Source organism: Pteropus alecto, unplaced genomic scaffold, assembly GCF_000325575.1.
Source record: "Pteropus alecto unplaced genomic scaffold, ASM32557v1 scaffold461, whole genome shotgun sequence".
Taxonomy (NCBI): Eukaryota; Metazoa; Chordata; class Mammalia; order Chiroptera; family Pteropodidae; genus Pteropus; species Pteropus alecto.
The window spans coordinates 1,265,686-1,286,497 of NW_006431079.1; the positions used below are offsets into that span (position 1 = coordinate 1,265,686).

The 20,812-nt window shown below is 31.9% G+C and overlaps 1 protein-coding gene across 2 annotated transcripts in view; it reads left to right on the top strand.

The window, feature by feature from the left end:
- The window catches only part of IPO7 (importin 7), a 40,723-nt gene that overhangs the window by 4,901 nt on the left and 15,010 nt on the right, over positions 1-20,812 (top strand). Inside the window, exons 2-12 of one of the 2 annotated variants that reach the window (XM_006905626.3) lie at positions 4,810-4,891; positions 7,941-8,094; positions 8,515-8,673; positions 11,922-12,078; positions 13,556-13,645; positions 15,902-15,996; positions 16,109-16,193; positions 18,005-18,139; positions 18,736-18,835; positions 19,553-19,629; positions 19,765-19,881. In XM_006905626.3, the coding sequence (XP_006905688.1) occupies positions 4,810-4,891; positions 7,941-8,094; positions 8,515-8,673; positions 11,922-12,078; positions 13,556-13,645; positions 15,902-15,996; positions 16,109-16,193; positions 18,005-18,139; positions 18,736-18,835; positions 19,553-19,629; positions 19,765-19,881 (1,251 nt within the window). Of the gene's footprint in view, positions 1-4,809; positions 4,892-7,940; positions 8,095-8,514; positions 8,674-9,689; positions 9,739-11,921; positions 12,079-13,555; positions 13,646-15,901; positions 15,997-16,108; positions 16,194-18,004; positions 18,140-18,735; positions 18,836-19,552; positions 19,630-19,764; positions 19,882-20,812 lie in introns of those variants that run through there. The other variant, XM_025038872.1, reaches the window with a different exon arrangement.

The window sequence follows — 20,812 nt, forward strand, 5'->3', positions numbered from 1 at the left end:
TTATATGGGGCAGGTAGATGTCCCAGGTTGAGTTTGCTTGTGCTCTTCCTGCTAACAGGAATATCTGTTCTTTCTTAAACTTAGTCTGGCTCAGTTGTCTGAAAGTTACACTTTTTTTCATCAGTTGCACTTTACCATGTATGCTTGTGTGTTTTTGAAGTCAAAGTGACTTAAAATAATAGTAATTAATTATTTTCGTAATTCAGTTTCATTAGTTTTTTAAAATAATTATTGAACTCAGATACTATACAAAGTATCCAGTTCAGTGCATTTTAGTATATTCTGAGTTATGCAGTCATCACCACAAAACTTTAGAACATTTTCCTCACCTCAAAAAGAAACCCCGTACCCATTAGCAGTCATTCCCCATTTTCCTCCACACTCCTAGTCCTAGGCTACTTTCTGTCTATATAGATTTGCTATTCTGGACATTTCATATAAATGAAATCATACACTATGTAGTCTTTTGTGACTGGCTTCTTTCATATAGCACAGTGGTTTTAAGGTTCATACATGTAGCATGTATCAGTATTTCGTTCTTTATATTACTGAATAATATTCCATCGTATATATGGATATGCCACATTTTGCTTATCCACTCATCAATTGATAAACATGTGGGTTGTTTCCACTTTGGGCTATTATGAATACTGTTGCTTTAAATGTTCAGGCAAAAGTAGTCCTGTTTATTTTTTTTAAATTGAGGGATAACTTAACCTATAATACCAAGCTCAAAAATATACAGCCTAGTCAATTTTTACCCATCCAGATAAAGATACATATAACATTTTCATTGGCCTACAACTTTCCCTTGAGACTCTTCCCAATCAATACTTTTCCTCCCCCAGGTTACCATTATTCTGATTTCTGTCAACTATAGATTAGATTTGCCTTTCCTTGAACTTCATGTACATAGAATCACATGGTATGTACCCAGTTAATCTGGCTGCTTTCTCAAAATATTTTAGAGATGTGTTATTGCTTGATTTCATAGGTTGGTTTTATTTTAAGTTATGTGGTGGTTATTGTATTTTACCACAGTTTGTTTATGCATTCACTTGTCAGCGGACAGGTATTATGGACATAAGCACTTTTTTCTCTTGATTATATAAGAGTGAAATTGCCAAGTTGTAAGTTGGGGGCATGTTAGTTTTCCAGTATAGTTGTACCAATTTATGCATCTATCAGCATTGTATGAGTTCTGTTTTTTTCACATCCTCACCAGCACTTTGGTGTATTGCATATATTGTTTTGAGATAGGACTGTCTTGTCACTTGTACTAATTCTTTTGTAATTTGCTTGTACATGTTCGCTAATTTTTGTTTTGGAGTGATTAACTGTTCCTCAGATGTTGAAGATATTTTCCTTTTTTTTTTTTAAACATTGGTTTACTTTTTATCTGCTTGATACTAAAACTATTTTATGGCTTTCAGCTTTTAGTGTCATGGTTAGTTTTCCCTACCAAGATGGTAAAAATACATACCTTGGTTTCCTTCAAGTATTCTTGCAGTTTTATTTTTTATATTTAAACCTTAAATTAGAAATCACTAAAGGTCCTTTGTTAATGTAACATTTATGGAGTAACTATTGTGCTGTAGGAAGGTACAGCGAGTGGGTATGCTCACTTTTAACTCACATGTAGCTAGCTCTGTGTTCAGCCAACATAAACAGTGGTGGTTGTGGTGGGTTTTGTTGTTCTAACATGACTCCTAAAATAAACCAATAACTTCATTTCAGGTTCCAATCATAGAAAGCATTTTTTTTCCAACTCAAAAGGAAAAACTGCGGTATTGCTACCTCAAGAGAGTGCTGTATACACAAAACCACATGCTGTATTTTATGGATGATTTAAGGAACTAAAGATTAATTTGACGATATTCGGTTTATGCCCTATTGGCTTTAGTATATACTTGCTGAGAAAGATAATATTCCACTGTGTATGGGCATATAAACAATATAAAATTTATTATGTCTTGATATATGCTAAAATGTTCTCCATATTTAATTTCGTATAGTCATCCTGTGAAGTATATTTTGTTATAGTAATTTTGTCATTGAGACTTAGTTTTGCTGAATCAGCTTGCTCAAGAGTTAAAAATGTAGGAAGTAGCATCACCTATATTTATAACCAGGACTATCTGATTCTGGCCGTCCATTCCAGTTCATAATTTGTTGCAGGAGTTATCTCTATATATTCTGTAATATAAATGTCCATAAGAGTGCCGTAGTGGTAGTATGAATAGTAGTGTCCTTTGTGGGCTCATCTAGCTACCTCTTAAATATAAATACTGTTTTCACTCTCGGGCGATCACAACTGCTACCAAGGCATTTTTTTTATTGATTCATCCCGTTATTCACTTAATAAATTTGGTGAGTATCTTAAATGCTAAACATCATATGCACTGGGTATACAAACAGTACAGTCCTTACTCTAACTGGAGCTTAAAGTCTAATAGGAGAGGTAGACATAAAGCCAATCTATAAATATAATTACAAATATGTAATAAGTATTATGGTGGGGGAAAATGAGATTAATAGTGAGCCCTACGTTAGCTTGAATGATCAGTCAGGAGAGGCTTCTCTAAGGAAATGTTTAAGCTGAAACTCAAAGAAAGAAGCTGTGAACCAATTAACTCTGATGGGCTATTGGAAAGAGGGTTTTTGATCTGGTAGGTAGAAAGTCACAGCATGTACAAAGGCTGAAATGCAGTGATGTTGCTGAAAGAACCTTAAAGAAGGCTGGTAAGGCGGGGCAGTGGAGAGTGAGAGTTTAAGTGAGGCTGAAGAAATTGGCAGGGCAAGATAATGCAAGACTTTGTAGACTAGGAAATAGAGTACAAACTTGTTAAAAGGTTTGTTTTAACGAGATTGATTTACAATTTTAAAGTTCATTGGCTGTTAAATGGAGAATGATTGGGGGCAAATAGTTACCTTAAGATAGATGACAGTCACAGGGACTAGGTTGGTGTTAATGGAGAAAGTGGATATGTTAATTATATAAGCATTTTGGGTATAGAATCGACAGAGCCTGATATATTTAGTTGGGATAAAGAAGAGGGAAGTGTTAAAGATGACATTCAGACAGGTTTCAGATATGAATAACTGAGGATAGTGATGACAAAGGTTGTGAGAGATATAGTGCAAGGAAATAGAGTGGTGGCTTTTAGGGAAAAGATGTTTTGAACACAAGTCTGAGAAGCTTGGGAGATAATAGAGTTAAATAGGTCTGTTAAAGTGATCTGAACTGGAAATAACTTATTTGATATAGACAATGTTTAAAGACAAGGATTAGATGAAATCAGCTGGGGAGTGGGAAAGACAGGCTATGACTGAGTCCTGGCACCAGGTTCTAGCATTTATAGTATGAGAAACCAGCAAAGGAGCCTGAAAAAGGACCAGGAAAAGTGGTGTGTATATTGCATAGATAGAAGGGTGTTTCAAGAAACTGGTAGTGGTTAATTATGTTCAGATTTGTTTAGAGTACCGGGAAGGGCAACTACCTTCCCTTCACACACCTAAACTATTCCTATTCAGGTCTTAAATTTAAGTATTACTTCATTGACTTAGGAAAGTCTCCTTTGGATTCTTCCATTGCGTGCTATACTTCTTCAATACACTTTATTGCAGTTATCTGTTTATCTTGTTTTCATTCACTAAACTCTTAAATTTCTGCAAGGTTATGAAGCCTCATTTGTCTTGTCCAGCTCTGTGTTCTCAGATTCTGGCATAGTGTCTTGCACCAAGAATACCAACAAATAATTTTTGAAATGACAATGAAGTATCACTTTGTTTTAATGTGAAAGAAATTTTTTATATCCAAAGAGGAATTTTTGTTGTTTTGAAGAAAGTTTAAAGAATGGGAACAAAAGTCTATGAGGAAACTAAAATAAAAATCACTTTTTTACATGTGAACATATGCAAAAAATACTAAAAACATGGGCTGGAAGAAGGAAATGACATTAGGTGGTGATAAAATTGGAAGAGAGGGACTGAGACTGAGAAAACATACAAGAAGGGATTTAACTTGAATGATGAATTCTCTTAAAAATATCAGAAGCAAATATGACAGATTTAGGGATCATTAAGAGACTTTTTTATACTGTTAATGAAAGTGACCCGGGTTCATAGTATAAAATTTGGAAAACAAAATGTATAAATTATAGCTCCTCTATAATCCCACCACCCCAGAGATAACTATATATTGGCATTTTCGATGTATTTCAGTCTTTCCTGTATGCGTTGCATTGCATATGCGTATAAAAGTATTTATTAAATCATCGTATTGTTTGTATCCTTTTATTGAATGTTCAGTTATTGATTTTCAATTCTTTTGAAATTACCATGGATACAGAAAAATGGTCATAATGGGTACAATTGATTTTCACAAATGAATTTTTATAACATATTAAGAAATAAAAACATAGCAACTTGGAAACCACCCCAACCTATGCTTTTAATTTTTAGTGATTTAATTTGTTTCTAGCCACTTAATAGAATATCTCTCTGGAGAAATTATTACTGCATTGGGAAAAATAGGTATCAGAGCATATTGTTTTTGTGTTGCTGTCACCAGTATAGGTTAAGAATGCTAATTGGGATAAATGGGAAGTACAGTGGAATGCAGGCAAATGCAAACATCCAAAATATTTTAGGAGTTAGAATGTTAAATTTTTTGAGTTCATTGTAGGTGAGTGATGGGAAATAAGGCTGGGACCAATGTACGGAGAGCCTTTGTGCCAGCCAAGCAGTGAAATAGAGTACTGAGAATATTTGTTTGCTGAAATTTAAAATATATGTTTTTGCTTGTAGGCACACAAGTCTCTGAATTTTGTTTCGACACTGCTTCAGATTACTATGTCGGAACAACTGGATTTACCTGTGAGACAAGCAGGCAAGTTTCTTGAATTATTTTCTTGAGTGCATGTAAATGTGTTGTTTAAAAGGTCCATAATGGAATAACGGAAGTATCTTGGGATGTTTGGGCCTTTCAACAATTTTCTTCCCTGAAAATCGGTTTGCCCTCATGTATTTACTACAAACAGTGAGTCCCTTGTTAGTTGGTGGCAGAGTTTAAAGGAATGTGATATTTCCTTGAATTAAAAGAGAAGCCGGAAAGAGAAATTGATGGAGTTTATTAAAAGATTCTGTGTATTCCTTGTTTCTCTCCCTGATGGATGCTTCTGAGATACAAGCCTCTTTGTTTATACAATTGTTCTTTACAGCTTTTTGCTTTTACTGTTTATTTCAACAATTTAACAAATACTGTTCAGGTTTCCATAAGATATTAAACAATTACCTCACTATCAAAGTCTGACAATGTGGCAAACTACTTGATATCATCTGTTGGTCTGCAAAATAATGGAATTCACATTTTTATGTCTTATTACTTAATTTATTTGCAGATGTATTAATTTTTTGCCATATTTGCAGGTGTATAATTTACCATAATATGCCATATGTAGTAAACTATTTCCTGTTGGAATTTAATCTCAGGTCATTTTTATTAACAATTTTATTCCCAGTGCCTAAAGTATTGCCTGACACATGGAAGGTACACAGTAAATAAGTGAACAAATGTAGTGTAGTAATTAATGATTTTTTAAAAACTTGGTATATATAAGTAGCACAATAATGGAAGACTTTGTGCCTGTAAAATATAGTAATTTCACTAGACCCTGGTCAGCAGTAAATCTTTTTTTAAATTTCTGATAGAAAAGGATTGCTTTGATTGTTTTAGTTGTCATTTTTTACTAATGAAACTGACATTTTTCCTTAGGTTATTTTTTAGATACTTTAAAATCTCAAATTTTTACTAAGATATTGAAAGTGTTTAGCATTTAGGAGGGACCTTAAACTTGTTTAGAGCATTGATTATGTGTATTGTGTGTGTTATGTGGCCCTGTCTCTTGGCCACCCTGTGAATAAGTGATGTCCACAATATCCTGTCCTCAACAGCCCTACTCACCTCCTGTAGAATCGTGTCTGTGGCTCCTTTTATGGAGTCATTCCATCTCAAATTTGGTCTTCTTTTCCTGTTGCCTTCTGTTTTTCCCAGCATCATTGTCTTTTCCAAAGAACCCTGCCTTCTCATGATGTACCCAAAGTAGAATGGCTTTAGTTTTAACATTTGCCTCCAGCAATATTTTGAGCTTTAATTTGCTCTAGGACTCAACTTGTTCATCTTTCTGGAGGTCCAGAGTATCTATAAAGTTAAATTAAATAGTGCTAAAAAGTTGTTAGTATGTGCAAATCCAGAAGCAGCCACACTATGGAATTGGTCAAACATTTAAAAAATATAATCATTACTTTAAAAATTACATCCTTGTAATAATTGAATGATACTCTGTAGTGTATGACATGTGGTTTCATCTGCTAGATTTGAAAGTTGTGTTCATGCTGTCGTTGTAGTAGAGTTCAAACATTCTGGATGGAGTAGACTGAATCACAGGATTCTTGCAGTGCATTTCTCACTTATTTATGTTCTATGTTATACCAAACAACTTTTAAAATACTGAATCAAATTTTACAGATAAATACCCCATTCCTTTTTGCATCACAACAGAAAGAAATACTCAGAGGCTGTATCATGTCTTAATTTTGATTTTTGTATTGTTTTGGAGCTAAAGAATCAAAATTCTAGAAGTAGTATTAATCTGAAATGTGTCCTATATACTGAGTTATTGTTGTTTACAGTAGATATAGTTTATCTTAAAACTTTTGTTGAAGGCTATTTTGATGTGTATATTTTAAGATGGGGTATTTTAATTCCCAAGATAAAACAAAGTAGAATATACAATCATAGTTATATCAGTTATCCTTATTTAAATAGTTGGCAGGACTCTAGGTAAGAGTTAATTACTAATCAGAGAAGAGCCAGTGTTTTGTAGAATATAGGAATTAACTAATCTTGAATAATTTCCTTTCGTATTTATCCTGTACAATTGTGATTGAGGATTCCCTTTCTCTCTCCATGTTCATCCCTTCCTCATTCATGGCGAAAGGGCTGGATAAAAAGCATTGTTAGCAATATAGTTTAGTTCAAGTTGACTAGCGATATATAAGACCAGCAGTATGATAGCTGACAGAAGGTAGTAATCAGTAATTTTTGAACACAGCAAATTCTCATAACATGAATTTGAAGTTGTGTGACTGAAACACTAAGCTTTATAGACTAAGAATCTATATACCGTAGTTTTTCTACAATAGAAATAACCTTTGTGTCTTAGTTGGGCTGCTATAACATAGACTGGATGGCTTATAAACAACATAAATTTATTTCTCACAGTTCTGAAGGCTGAGAAGTCCAAGATCAAGGCACTCTCAGATTTGGTGTCTGATGATGACCCATTTTCTGGTTGTTAGAACCTCACATGGTGGGTGCTCTCTGGGGTCTCTTTTAAGGGCATTAATCCCATTCATGATATCAGCCCTCATGACCGGCAAAGGCCCTAATAGCATTATGTCAGGGGTTTGGGATTTCAATATGAATTTTTGGGGCAACAAACATTCAGTCTATAGCAATGTTATTAATTGTAGAAGCTCTATTGGTGTGTGTGGTTTTGTCTTTAGAGCCTTCATTTAGAAAACTCATTTAGTAAAATCAATCTAGATAGCTTTTCTACAAAAAAAAGGATAAAAAGTATTATGAATAAATGATGTAAAAAATCTTAACTGTTAATTTGTAGTGCGTTTATTTGCGAAATTCTCTTAGGCTCTGTGTTTAATAAAGAGTTTATTACTGTTCACTGAGTATTAAATTTGCATTTGACTATCAGCTTTTAAAATAATAGAATGCATTATTTTGTTTTTAAAAGGATAGCTTTACTAACAGTGGTTGATCTGAAAGAAATAAATTGAGGTGTGGACACTTATAAAGGATATTTACAGTGTTTTCATAATAAACACTCTTTTTCTTTTTGTCAAATTAACCTGTATTTTAGGTGTTATCTATTTGAAAAATATGATAACACAATATTGGCCAGATCGGGAAACAGCACCAAGGGATATATCCCCTTATACTATTCCAGAAGAAGATCGGCATTGTATTCGAGAAAATATTGTAGAGGCCATTATTCACTCTCCTGAGCTCATCAGGTATATGTATATTATATATATTTTTTAAACTTATCCATTTTCGGGGTTTGAGGGTGGACATTGGGAGTCTTTTTAAAACATAAAAACCTATCATTTTTATAGCAGAAAACGTAACAAATGCTGTTACAGGAGACATTTTTTGTTTTATTTTCTTATTGCAATTGATTTTTACATTTATAAAGTCAAATACTTTTAAACTTCATGTAAAACTTGTGAAACACTGATCAAATGAAAGGAGATAAAACTATAGAATGCTGTCATAATTTATATTGTATAGTCTTGTTATTTGAAATAGGAACAGATAGTTTTTGCTCAGTGACTCATTTATTTTTGTCTAAACAGCCATTTTCTTTGTATGAGTTGGTAAAATTTTATCTAGGTAGCATTTCTTCCTCCTTATTGTTTATCTTTGACTTTCAGGGTACAACTTACTACATGCATTCATCATATCATCAAACATGATTATCCAAGCCGCTGGACTGCCATTGTGGACAAAATTGGCTTTTATCTTCAGTCTGATAACAGTGCTTGTTGGCTAGGGATTCTTCTTTGCCTCTATCAGCTTGTGAAAAATTATGAGTAAGTGTCTCTCTCAATTCCCATAGAGTTTTGAGAAGTGGGGAAAGTTTGGAAAATTTAAGCTAATTTTTTTGAACATCTAAAATTACATTTGGTATAAATATTAAAATTAATGAGTTATATTGATTTTAATTCAATGTTTTCTTTTTGAAATGTCATTGTTATTGTAATTCCATAACCTCTTCTGTTAATTCAACTGATAAACTACTTGTGCTCTTTTTTCTTACTCATTATGTTTCCCTGTTCAAAAATTGGGTTATCTCTAACTCCTTCAGTATGGGCTTCTCCTTATGTGCTGATAGAATGCCTAAATATAAGCTTTTTTTTTTTTTTTTTAAATGTGAAGAGGATCAGAATACATTGAGCATTAGAGCTCTTTATTCTGGCTTTCTGTGAATTTTTATCTTAATTTGGGTTCTTGATAAGTTTCAAGAATTTACCTCAAAGAGATTATGTTGGAATTTCATATAACCATTTTTAAACATTGTATTTTGAAGTATTCACAGTCACCTGTTTTAGTGTTTGCATATTTGAGCAAATTATAATTAATGTAAGTAATTGGTATCAGTAAGAAAGATTATTTTAGACCAAGGGATCATTTTAGATCTAGGTTTAGGGATAAGAAAAAAAAATCTAACTTTGATAGTTGAGATATATAGCACTGGAAGTAGTAAGCCAAATGTTGAGGGGATTTTCTCTTAAGTCTGTGGTGAAAATAATGAAATTGGTAGGGAAATGAAAGTTTTGATATTAGAAAATTATGAGGAAGTCATGAGGAACACTTAAACCGTGGTGGTGGCTTTATTTCTAGTCCTAACAGCTACACAGATGCCATTGTGAGCCCTCTAATTCTGGGGCTTGTAGTTAGCCTCCAATACCCTTTTTGGGTCCCAACTCAAAGTAGCTGATGAACTGCTGCTTTTGTTCTGAGCAGGAGAGAAATATACCATTTACAGCATTGGTACTGGTGTTTTCTTGTGTTCCCACCAGCTACCCATCTTCCTGCTAAGGAATGTTCCAGCTGTTGCTCCAACCTCTGTCAGAGTGCCAGTTGTTGTAGTTCTGGTAAGTGAGTGACTAAAATGAGAGAGAATAACAATAAGCTGTCATTGTCATTGAGGAGGTTCAAGTCTCTCCTGTCCTATAATCTTAGCAGGAGAGAATGTGACAGGGAATTTTTAAATGGGAGACACAGGAGGCTGCTACAGTATTGGAATTCCAGTTCATTTTCAGCCAGTGTTCGATTGTGGAGCACAAGGTGTTCACAAGGGATCTGTGTGGACTGAAGCAGTTCTAAGAAAATTCATGGAGAAATTGGAAGTTGTGGCCTTCAGGAGCATAGATCCTCAGGAAATACTTGTCAGTTGAAGGAGCACAGAAGGAGCATTTGAAGAGGAAGGCATGTCACACCATGTGAAGTAGTGTGAACAAAAAAGAAAGGTACAGCGGTGGAAATGAGACACTGTCTTTAGTGAGTAGTGAGGAGACTACTAAATGCTATAGATAATTTCTGTTTGAGAGGTTGGGGTTAATTTTGGACTTGTAAATTGGGACCATGTTAAAGAAGATTTTGAATGCCATGGATGTGATACAGATGAACCAAACATTGAAGTTTTTTTTTAGATACAGATGAACCATTGAATTTTTTTTAATAGGCAAGTGATGAGCTAGTATTTAAGGATTCCTATCAATATAGCTCACCGGCTTGACACACTGTAGTCTTGTGGTAGTGGGCTTTTATTAGTGTCAGATTTTTACAGATTTAGGAACTTTAGGTCTTATAGAATAGTAATTTGTTTCTTACCATAAATTACTTTCATACCTGTTAGCTTAGATTAACAACTAATATAGTCCACTACTCGATGTAGATAGGGAGGTAGAGAAGAATGTCTAACATGGAATTCAAACCCTCTTAATGTGAGTGATCACACCTGGGTTGGATAAATGCAGAGAGGTGCATAATATAGTTCTTATATTTTTTAGAAGAGAATATTGTCAGTTATTATAGTCAGTGTAACTGACTTCTAAATTGTTATTCTTTTGTTGACTCATGTACTGATAACCTTTTAAAATATATGCTAGATATATTTTCTCAGCACATTAAAATACTTAAATTATCTGTCAGTTAAATGTTTTAGCAGTCTTAGTCATTATTAGTGTATTTCTCGGTGTTTTTTATTCTTGGCAATTTACTTTTGTTCTAAGAATGTCTTTAAAATGTGCTCAGATATGCAATTCTTAAACATATTTTCCTCTTCAAAAAGTCTACCAGTAGATAAAACTGGATTCTGGTAAGGGGAAACCATTGTAAAGCAGTTTAAATAATGTATTCTAAAAATAAAGGAAGCTGAAGTTTCCCATAGTTCTAAGCTATAAATTCTATTATTTAATTTACTTTTTGAAATAAGCCAACAGACCTTTTAACAATATATTTAAAATGTTAATCTATATGTGAGAATGTCTCAGGTCAGCAGTTTTTTAATCTTAGAGCAAAATGTGGTTTAGAATTAAGGATTTTAGAAAGATAATAAGATTTACATAACATTATGTAGTGTTCCTATTGAAATCTGTACCAGCACTCAATAGTCAAACATTATTATTATATCTGCTATAAAAATATGTGAATAGTCAATCCAGATAGGATAAATGAAGATCATAAATAGCCTGTGAGGTACGATTTTGTATAACATGGGTTATAAATGAACTTCTGGTTTTAATGCTTTTAGAAATGGAATATTTTCTGCTTTATAGATGCCACTCTGCCTTAATGCTCTTCATATGTAAATTGCTTAAGGATGATAAAACAATTGATTTTATATACATCAGTTGCTAATGTTCAAAAGCCAAATCATTGTAGCTCCTCAGTTCTATCAGTATTCAGAATTAGAAACAGCATAGTGAAGTTGCTAAGAGGGCAAACCTTGGATCTCATCTGCTGAAGGTTATACCGAGATGCATATACTGGAAAAGATATTTAAATTCTCTGTGCTTCAGTTTCCTCAACCGTAGAAGTGAGGATACTAATGGAGCCTTGAAGATTATGACCTCATGAGAAATGCTTAGTAAATTTTAGATATTATTTGAGACTTTTCTCAAGTTGTTTTTGCTTGTGTTTGGTTGCATATTAGTGAATTTTTCTTCTATTTCATTATAATTGTGTGAACAAACAAGTAGTTTATATCTCGTATATAAAGAGTTATAAAATAAAAATAAATTCTTACAGAATTAGTTTGTATTCCTACCCAAAGGTACAAGAAACCAGAGGAACGGAGTCCATTGGTAGCAGCAATGCAGCATTTCCTGCCAGTGCTAAAGGACCGTTTTATTCAACTTCTTTCTGATCAGTCTGATCAGTCTGTTCTCATCCAGAAACAAATTTTCAAGATTTTCTATGCTCTTGTTCAGGTAATTTTTATAAAGCAGTTTTTACTTATAAAAAGTTTGTGTATCTAGATTAAGTAGATGATTTGCTACCAAATATAAATAGCCAAAATTATAAGTACGTTTGAAGTCTAACAAAGCATGCTTCTCCAAATATGCAAACGACTAATCTTGAATTATACATAGTCAATCTTAAGTTCTTTTAAACTATCTAACACTATTTACAAAATTAGTAAATTTTTCCTGTACCTTGAGAATTCACAAGTCTGAAAATTAGTTACTTGATTACAGTTGACATCTAACAAGTGCTCTGGTATGCCACATATATGTAGATTGTCCAGATAATTACAAAACCCTATTCCTAAGCTTACACAAAAATACTGTGGGCTTGACTAGCATACAGTAATGGGCTTCATAATTTTTGTATATTGTTCTAAATCTTTCTGGGACAAGAAATATCCACTAAGGAAATGGCCATATCTCTGTCCTCAGTGGAATGTAATTACTTAATGAAATACAGTTTTTGATCAGGATTAAAATTTGATTCTTTTTGTACCGTATAGTTATAGAAGGATTCATCTCATCTACTAGGACCTTTGCTTCCATTCAAGCCATTACTTACTTTTTAAATCTCATTTAAATAGAGCTGTGACTTTTCCTCCACTGAGATTGTAATTATTTGGTTGGATTTCGCATGTCTTTGCTAGATCTTTAAAGACAATCTAATATTTCCCAGTCTTCCTAAGGGCATTTTGACACCATTCTGTTGGTTCCTTCTTATGTAATTCTTTTTAAAGTGATTTGGATAGACAATATGTGTACTGTTTTTATTCCCCCGCACCCTTCCAACTGATGAGATCCCAACTTTTAGATTAAAAATAAGTTTTTAAATAAATTGTTTTAGGGCATGGGACAAAATACTTATTTCTGCAACAAACTTTTTGAGACTAGCGTGCCCTGATATAAAAATACAGCCCCTTCTTTCTTATGGAAATAAGTGTCCCAAAATCCTAAATAAGATATTGATTTTATAAGCCTATTAAGAGATAGGATTTATTCCAAGAATGCAAGAATGGGTCAACAGTAAGAAATTAATTTTTGTGATTAACTCATGAAGAGAGAGACCTGTACCCATTTTTGAAGATGCCAGATAAAGTATTTGTTAAAATTTAATAACCATTCTTGCTTTAAAAAAAATTTTAAGAATATTGGAATATAATTTTTTTAAGTTGATAAAAAAATATTCACTAGAAATCCACAATAAATATCACCTTATGGTGAAAATAAGATGTATTCTCAGTAATTTGGGAACGAGGATGCCTACTGTTATTCCCACAATTCACTAACCAAATCAGCCAAGTAAGAAATTTGCTTATCTACTAAAAAAAAAAAAGAAAATGTGGATTGAATGAAATACCTTTAGTAGGATTTATGAAGAGTAAAAGGAAGTGGGATTTTCTTTTGTAAGGACTTAAAAAAGTGACTCTTGATTTTAATTTAGTATACACTACCACTGGAGCTGATAAACCAACAGAACCTGACAGAATGGATCGAAATTTTAAAGACTGTTGTGAACAGGGATGTACCTAATGTAAGTTCTTTTGTGTTCTCTTATATTGCTAAACATAAATATTTATTTATCTTTTGAGAATTTTAACTATTTTCTATAATATTTTTATAAACTTACATAATCATAACACAAATTTTTTTAGATAAACATTTTATTTGTTTATGTGTATGCATATACTAAGTAAAAATTCTTGAAGAGTTATTTCATGTATTGTTTAAGTAGTTATATATTTCATCCTAATGTTTCTGTTTCTTAGTTTTAAGAGCTCATAATATGTATCACCTCACATAGTTATAAATATTTTCTGTGATATGAACAAATAATATTATTAACTGTAGTCACCATGCTATACATTATATCTCCAGAACTTATTTATCTTATAACTGGAAATTTGAACCTTTTTGACCACCTTCCTTAACTTACTATAGTAATTACTTTATCATTATATACATATATACATAAATCATCATGTTGTATACCCTACACTTTATGTTATATATAAATTAGAAATTATATCTAAAAAGAGTCCATAGCTAGATTTGTAGCCTAGTAATTTGTCAGACACCCATGAACAGGGGAAGAGCTTATAAGTTGATCAAACTTAATATTTATGATATTTGTTTTTTTTTTAAAAGAGATGTAACTCACATACCATAAAATTGACATTTTCAAAGGATCCAATTCAGTGGTTTTTAGTACATACAGAATTATCCAACTATATTGTTTTTTAACATTTAATCACAATTTAAAAAACATTTTTTCTGTATAATATAGTTTTCTAGAGAGGTAGGGGAATTTATAATCCTGAATACCTGATGTTTTTAGTACTTTTATATACCTTACTAAATCCTCAAAAATAACAGTCCTGAATTTATTTTAAACAGACACAAAAGCGTTTTTTAAATTTATCCAACATAATTTTATTAGTGTCAGAAGTAAAAGTAATCTCCTATTTTGTAGTTTATTACTCAAATTTTTATGTATAAAATCAGTACAGAAGAAATAAATGATGTTTCTCCCACTCCATAGGAAACTAGTTTAAATGTATATTTTTCTGTACACACTTAATAGAACTATATAAAATAAAATACAACTTTAAAAGTTTTCACTTAGATATTTTGTACCTTTTTTGGTATAATTTATATCATAAACATGCACATATTGTAAGAAAATTGTTCAGTGAGTTATGACAATCATATGCACCCATGTAAACATCACCTAGAATGTTTTTTTGTGGCTGGTTCTGGTTATCTCTACCATTATGATTCTCATTTCTAGCACTATAGATTAGTTTTGCCATTTCTAGAATATAATGCAAAAGTAATGTTTTTGTACTTACTGTCTTTTGCTTAATCTTAATAATATTTATCAGATGTATTCATGTTGTGGTAGTTTCTTCCTTTTTATTGCCAAGTAGTATCCCATCGTACAGATACACTACAGTTTATCCATTCACAAGTTGATAGACATCTTGGTGGTTTCAGGAGTTTAGTATTAGATAAAGCTGCTGTGAATTTTCTTAGATAAGTCTTTTTGTGATCTCATATTTTCATCTTTCTTGACTAAATACCAAAGAATGGAATTGAGTAATAGTGTAGGTGTATGTTTGACTTTATAAGTAACTTGCAAAATAATTTTCAAAATGGTTGTTCTCACTAGCAATGTATGGGACTTTTAGTTGCTTCACAGTCTCACTTCATCATTGTAACTTAAAAATATATCATAGATGTCTTAGGTCAATATATAATGAATGATTGATCCATCTTTCTAATGGCTGTGTAGTAGTCTTTCATGGATGTTCCATAATTAAACATCTCCTTCTTAAAAAAAATGTTATGTTCTGGGCAGTTTTTCACTATTACAAATAGTTCTGTAAATGAATATTCTCATACATATATCTTTGCATATTCATACTGATATTTCTGAAACTAGATTTCTGAATTGTAGTTTCTCATGCCCTTTAGATTTGAACTATACTGGTTTTGATTAAGCTACATGTCATGGCCTGAACTTTATATTTGGGTCTAGACTGAAATGTTTGGGTTTTAAGTTTTGATAAGAATTTTAAAAAGCATATCCTTTGTAACTAAGTAGTCAAAGTAGTGAAAGTGCCTCTTATATTTAACTAACAGTACTTTTCCAAATCTAGCTTTTTATTAATGAAAGGCCAACATTGGAGGAGCATTTATGTTTTTGTGAATCTCTTCTCATCTCATGCTGTTTTTCTTAGATTGTATCATCTCTTACTATCATTAAATAAATGTCTCTTTAAATAAGGAAACACTTCAAGTTGAAGAAGATGATAGACCTGAGTTACCATGGTGGAAATGTAAGAAGTGGGCTTTACATATTTTAGCAAGGCTTTTTGAAAGGTAAGCTCCTTGATATATGATGGTTTAAGTTTACTTTTTCATGCTTTTGGTTTTATTAAGTACTAATATAAAGCATTATAAAGAAACAATGGGCATTTTAACGTTCTTTTAGATATGGAAGCCCTGGCAATGTTTCCAAGGAGTACAATGAATTTGCCGAAGTATTTCTGAAGGCGTTTGCTGTTGGTGTCCAGCAAGTAAGTCTAAGATAGTTTTTCTAAGTAGAAACATAACTTTATTAATTTCTGTCTATTTCAACTTTCTTGGACATCCAAAGATTGTATGTAGCAGTCTTTAACATTTCGAACCCTGTGGCTGTTTTCAAACATTTTTGGCTTCAGGCTTCCTTATACTTCAAATTATCGAGAACCCCTGTGAGCTTGCATATGTGTGGGTTATACCTAGTGATATTTACCATATTAGAAATTAAAATAAAATTGCTGACAGTACTAATTCATTTAAAAATAAGTTATCACATATTAACAAATATGTTTTTTGTTAAAAATAAGTTTTCCAAAATGAAAATTTTTAGCAAGAGAAAATGGTATTGTTAAACATTTTTACTAATGTCTTGTATGTCTGGCTTAATAAAAGGCAGCTAGCTATATACTCATCTACCTCTGTATCCAGTCTGTTTTAATTTGTTTTGGTGGACATAAAGAAAATTTGGCCTTCCATATAAGAAATTGGAAAAGGAAAGAATGTTTTAATAGACTTCACATAATTGCGGAAATTCTTTAATCTCACACCAAAATTTGACAGTGGTAGGTTCTTAAAAGTTAATTGCAATGTGGAGTTTGAAACTAACTGAACAGTTCATATTCTTTTACAGTAATACCCATTGGTCTATATTGCACGTCGAATGGGTCTTTTACCCATACATATTTTGTAACATTTTCACTGGTCATTTAGAGAATATTGACTTGTTGAGTTAATGCAGATTTTCCTAATGTTAATACATTTCATTTTGCAATTTAAAAATCACATTTGTTAATATCACCACTGATTTCATGAGAAATATCTTTAAATATTAGAAAGTTATTAATTGAATCTAAGTAGGAGTTTAAGATTTCGAGATTTCTAATTTTTCCCTGAAAGCTCAGATTTTAATACCAGTAACATATTGTTGGTTATCTTCCTTGAAGTGACAGGCTCATTTTATTCATTTTCGAGGAAAAAAAATGTAATATACATAAGTTTAAATAACCATAATTTGTCTATCAGTTTTTCTTTCAAGTATATGATAATGTTTGATGGAAGAAGCTACCATTTTACCTTTTCTCCTAACAATTGTTCTTCAGTATGTAGCAGAAGTGCTATATATATATATATACTTCCATTTAATAATATTTATAATATTCCTGGTTCATTAAGGACATTCTTAAGGAAAACTTGTTCTGTAATTACGTGGCTGTAAAGAATATGGTGACTGCTAGTACATTTTAGTGCTACTCCCTTGATTCATATTAGGACAAGAAGTTTTACCACCCTTTTGTACCATCAGTGCAAATGTCAACACAGTAAAAAAGGGCAGATAGCAACTTAGCATTATTATGAAAATAGTTTTGACCTCACAGACCCTTTGAGATGTCTGTGGACCATATTTTGACAGTTGCTTTTCGGAAATACGAGGTAGAATGAAAACTCTTGCCAGATGTTAAATATGTAGGTGAGTGGTGTGGATAAGATTTTCCTAGAAGGTGATTTTAACAATATAGGGCATTCTCAGAATATTGTGGTTTGTTCAATAAGTAACATATGATTGTCCCTTCTTTTTTATTTAATCAGAAACTAGTCCTTCGACGAAATATTACTTCAATTTGTTGATTTAAATGCCTTGAAATAAATGTGTTTCTCCATATAATTTTGAAAATTACTTTCTTCTTAAAAGTATATGGTTATTGATAATGACCTGCATATTAAGATAAGTGTCAGATATTTTTGTTGGTTTATAAATGGTTAATTTTCTATTTAAATTTTGTTTTTTGATCAAAATTTTTTCTCAAAGGTTTTATTGAAGGTGTTATATCAGTACAAGGAGAAGCAATATATGGCTCCTCGAGTTTTACAACAGACATTAAATTATATTAATCAAGGAGTTTCTCATGCCCTCACCTGGAAGAACCTGAAGCCTCATATACAAGTAATAATTTTCTATCTGAAATGTTTTTTTTTTTTCCTAGAAACTATAATGGAAATAACATTAATGACCATAAAGGTTGAAAAATGCGTTTTTTGTTGATTTATGTTGCTTAGTGTAGTTCTGATCATCGTTTTGAGAGTAGAAAAATGAGATATAACAAACATATTGTGAATATTCAGATTATCTTTTTATCTAAAACTCTTAAAACTTGCCTTGTAGTTTTTATTTTTGATTATGATTAGTTAATATTTTAATCATGTAATTTGGAGTAAGCAAAGGGCTATTTTACCAGATTGGTTTTGAGGATAATTGGCTTACGTATTATTTCTATGAGTAATTTATTTGCTTCATTTAGAATTATAGGACTTGAACTAAAATTTCATGTTGTATTTACTTAGAATACTTAATTGCTACCTGTGTACACGTTTTATTTCATAATTGTTGCACAGAGGGAAGAATATGTTCATTGATAGTTGATCTAAGAATGAAAAAAAAAATTTGATTCTAAGATTTTGTTTTACCACTTAACAGAAATTTGAAGGTTTAAATTTGAAGACCGACTTAAGGTTGTTACATTCTTAACTTTTAAATTGCAGGGCATTATCCAAGATGTTATTTTTCCATTGATGTGCTATACAGATGCTGATGAAGAACTTTGGCAAGAAGACCCTTATGAATATATACGCATGAAATTTGGTAAGGAATTTTCACTTTTTTGGAAATAAAATAAGGGGAGGTTTATGTATAGTAAACCAAGGTACTTGCCTTTGGTACTGAAAAATCTTTATTGTTTCAATGTAAATTTATCTGTTTAGACTTCTGGGGGCTGTTCATTAGTTATGGCATTTGATAATGATAATTTTTAAGAGACACAAATACAATAGTGTTATTATTAGATGTGCTTCTGGCACATGCCAAAACTGTTAGAAATTTGATTGCACTTTAATACTGAGTGTCTAACTTTTGGATTCTGTGTCAGTCATCAAATATGTGGGAATTTAGAAGACACATGCTGGAAGCTGGAATTACACAGAGTCTTTGCATGGAATTAAATTTGGCTAACGTTGATTATTAGTCCTTCTTTCTACCAAAATCTCATGTACTTTTAGTAGTTGATACTTTTGTAACCCTATTGTGAAAATTCTCACAGTAGTAGTGTTTTGTATGAAAGAAAATAATCATTAGGAGAAATCTGTGGTTTAGCATTTAATTTGTACAGAAAAGACATGGAACTAGGCTTTTGCAAAATTATATGGGAATCTGTTCATTTTCATTTTCACCTTGTGTGAAGATTTAGTAAAAGATTAAGGTCATTTTTTTTTTTACAGAGCCTCATTTATAAATTATGTGCAAATATTTTTTGAAGAAATTGAAATTACTGTTTTCTGTATTAATTTCAAATATATTCTCTAGATGTGTTTGAAGATTTCATTTCTCCTACCACTGCTGCCCAGACACTTTTGTTTACAGCCTGTAGTAAGAGGAAAGAGGTAGGTTAATTAATGTGTAGAATACTTTTGCTTTAATATTTAAAATTTGTTTAGATACACACTTTTTTAAGGTTAGCTATGTAAATCATTTGTCATTGTTTTTTAATAAAGTATTACTTTTCTCTTTTAATCTAGGTACTGCAAAAGACTATGGGATTTTGCTACCAGATTCTCACCGAACCAAATGCCGATCCTCGAAAAAAAGATGGAGCCCTGCATATGATTGGTTCTTTAGCTGAAATACTTCTGAAGGTATTTTTATGTGTGTGTTTAATAACAGTTTTATTGAGTTAAAATTCACATACCATATAATTGGCCCATTTTAAGTGTACAGTTCAGTGGTGTTTTCTCACATATCAGAGTTGTGTAACCATTACCTCTAATGCCAAAACATATTCATCATTCCATAAAGAAACCCAATTAGCAGTTACTTCATTTTTTTCTGAGATCTCCTAGCCCTAGGCTATGCCTAATATGTTTTTTATCTCCTCTATGGAGTTGCCTACTCTGGACATTTGATATAAATGGAGTGGTATAACCTGTGGTTTTTTTAGTGGCTTTTTTTACTTAAGCATAATATTTTCAAAGTTCATTCATGTTGTGGCATGTTTCAGTATTTCATTCCTTTTATTGCCAAGTAATATTCCATTGTATTGCTATATCAAATTTTATTATCCATCAGTTGATGGACATTTGCATTGTTCCCACTTTTTGACTGTCATGAACATTTGTGTACATGTTTTTGTGTGGACATATGTTTTTATTTCTCTCGAGTAATACCTACTTGGGAGTCAGATTGCTGGTCATATTTTAAGAAATTGCCAGACTGCTTTCCATAGTGGCTAACTGTACAGTTTTGTATTTTCACCAGCAATATATGAAGGTTCCAATTTCTTTGTCTTCACCAACACTTATTATTATCTGTCTTTGTTGTTATGGCCATCCTAGTTGGTGTCAGATGGTTTTTCTCTGCTTTTGATTTACATTTCCCTGATAACTAATGATACTGTGAATCTTTATGTACTTACTGGCCTTGTATATCTTCTTGGGAGAAGTGTCTATTCAGATACTTTGTCTATTTTTAATTGGGTTATTATCTTTATTGTTGAATTGTTAGAGTTCTTTATATATTATAAATACTAGACCTTTTTTGTATATATGATTTGCAAGTATTTTCTGTCAT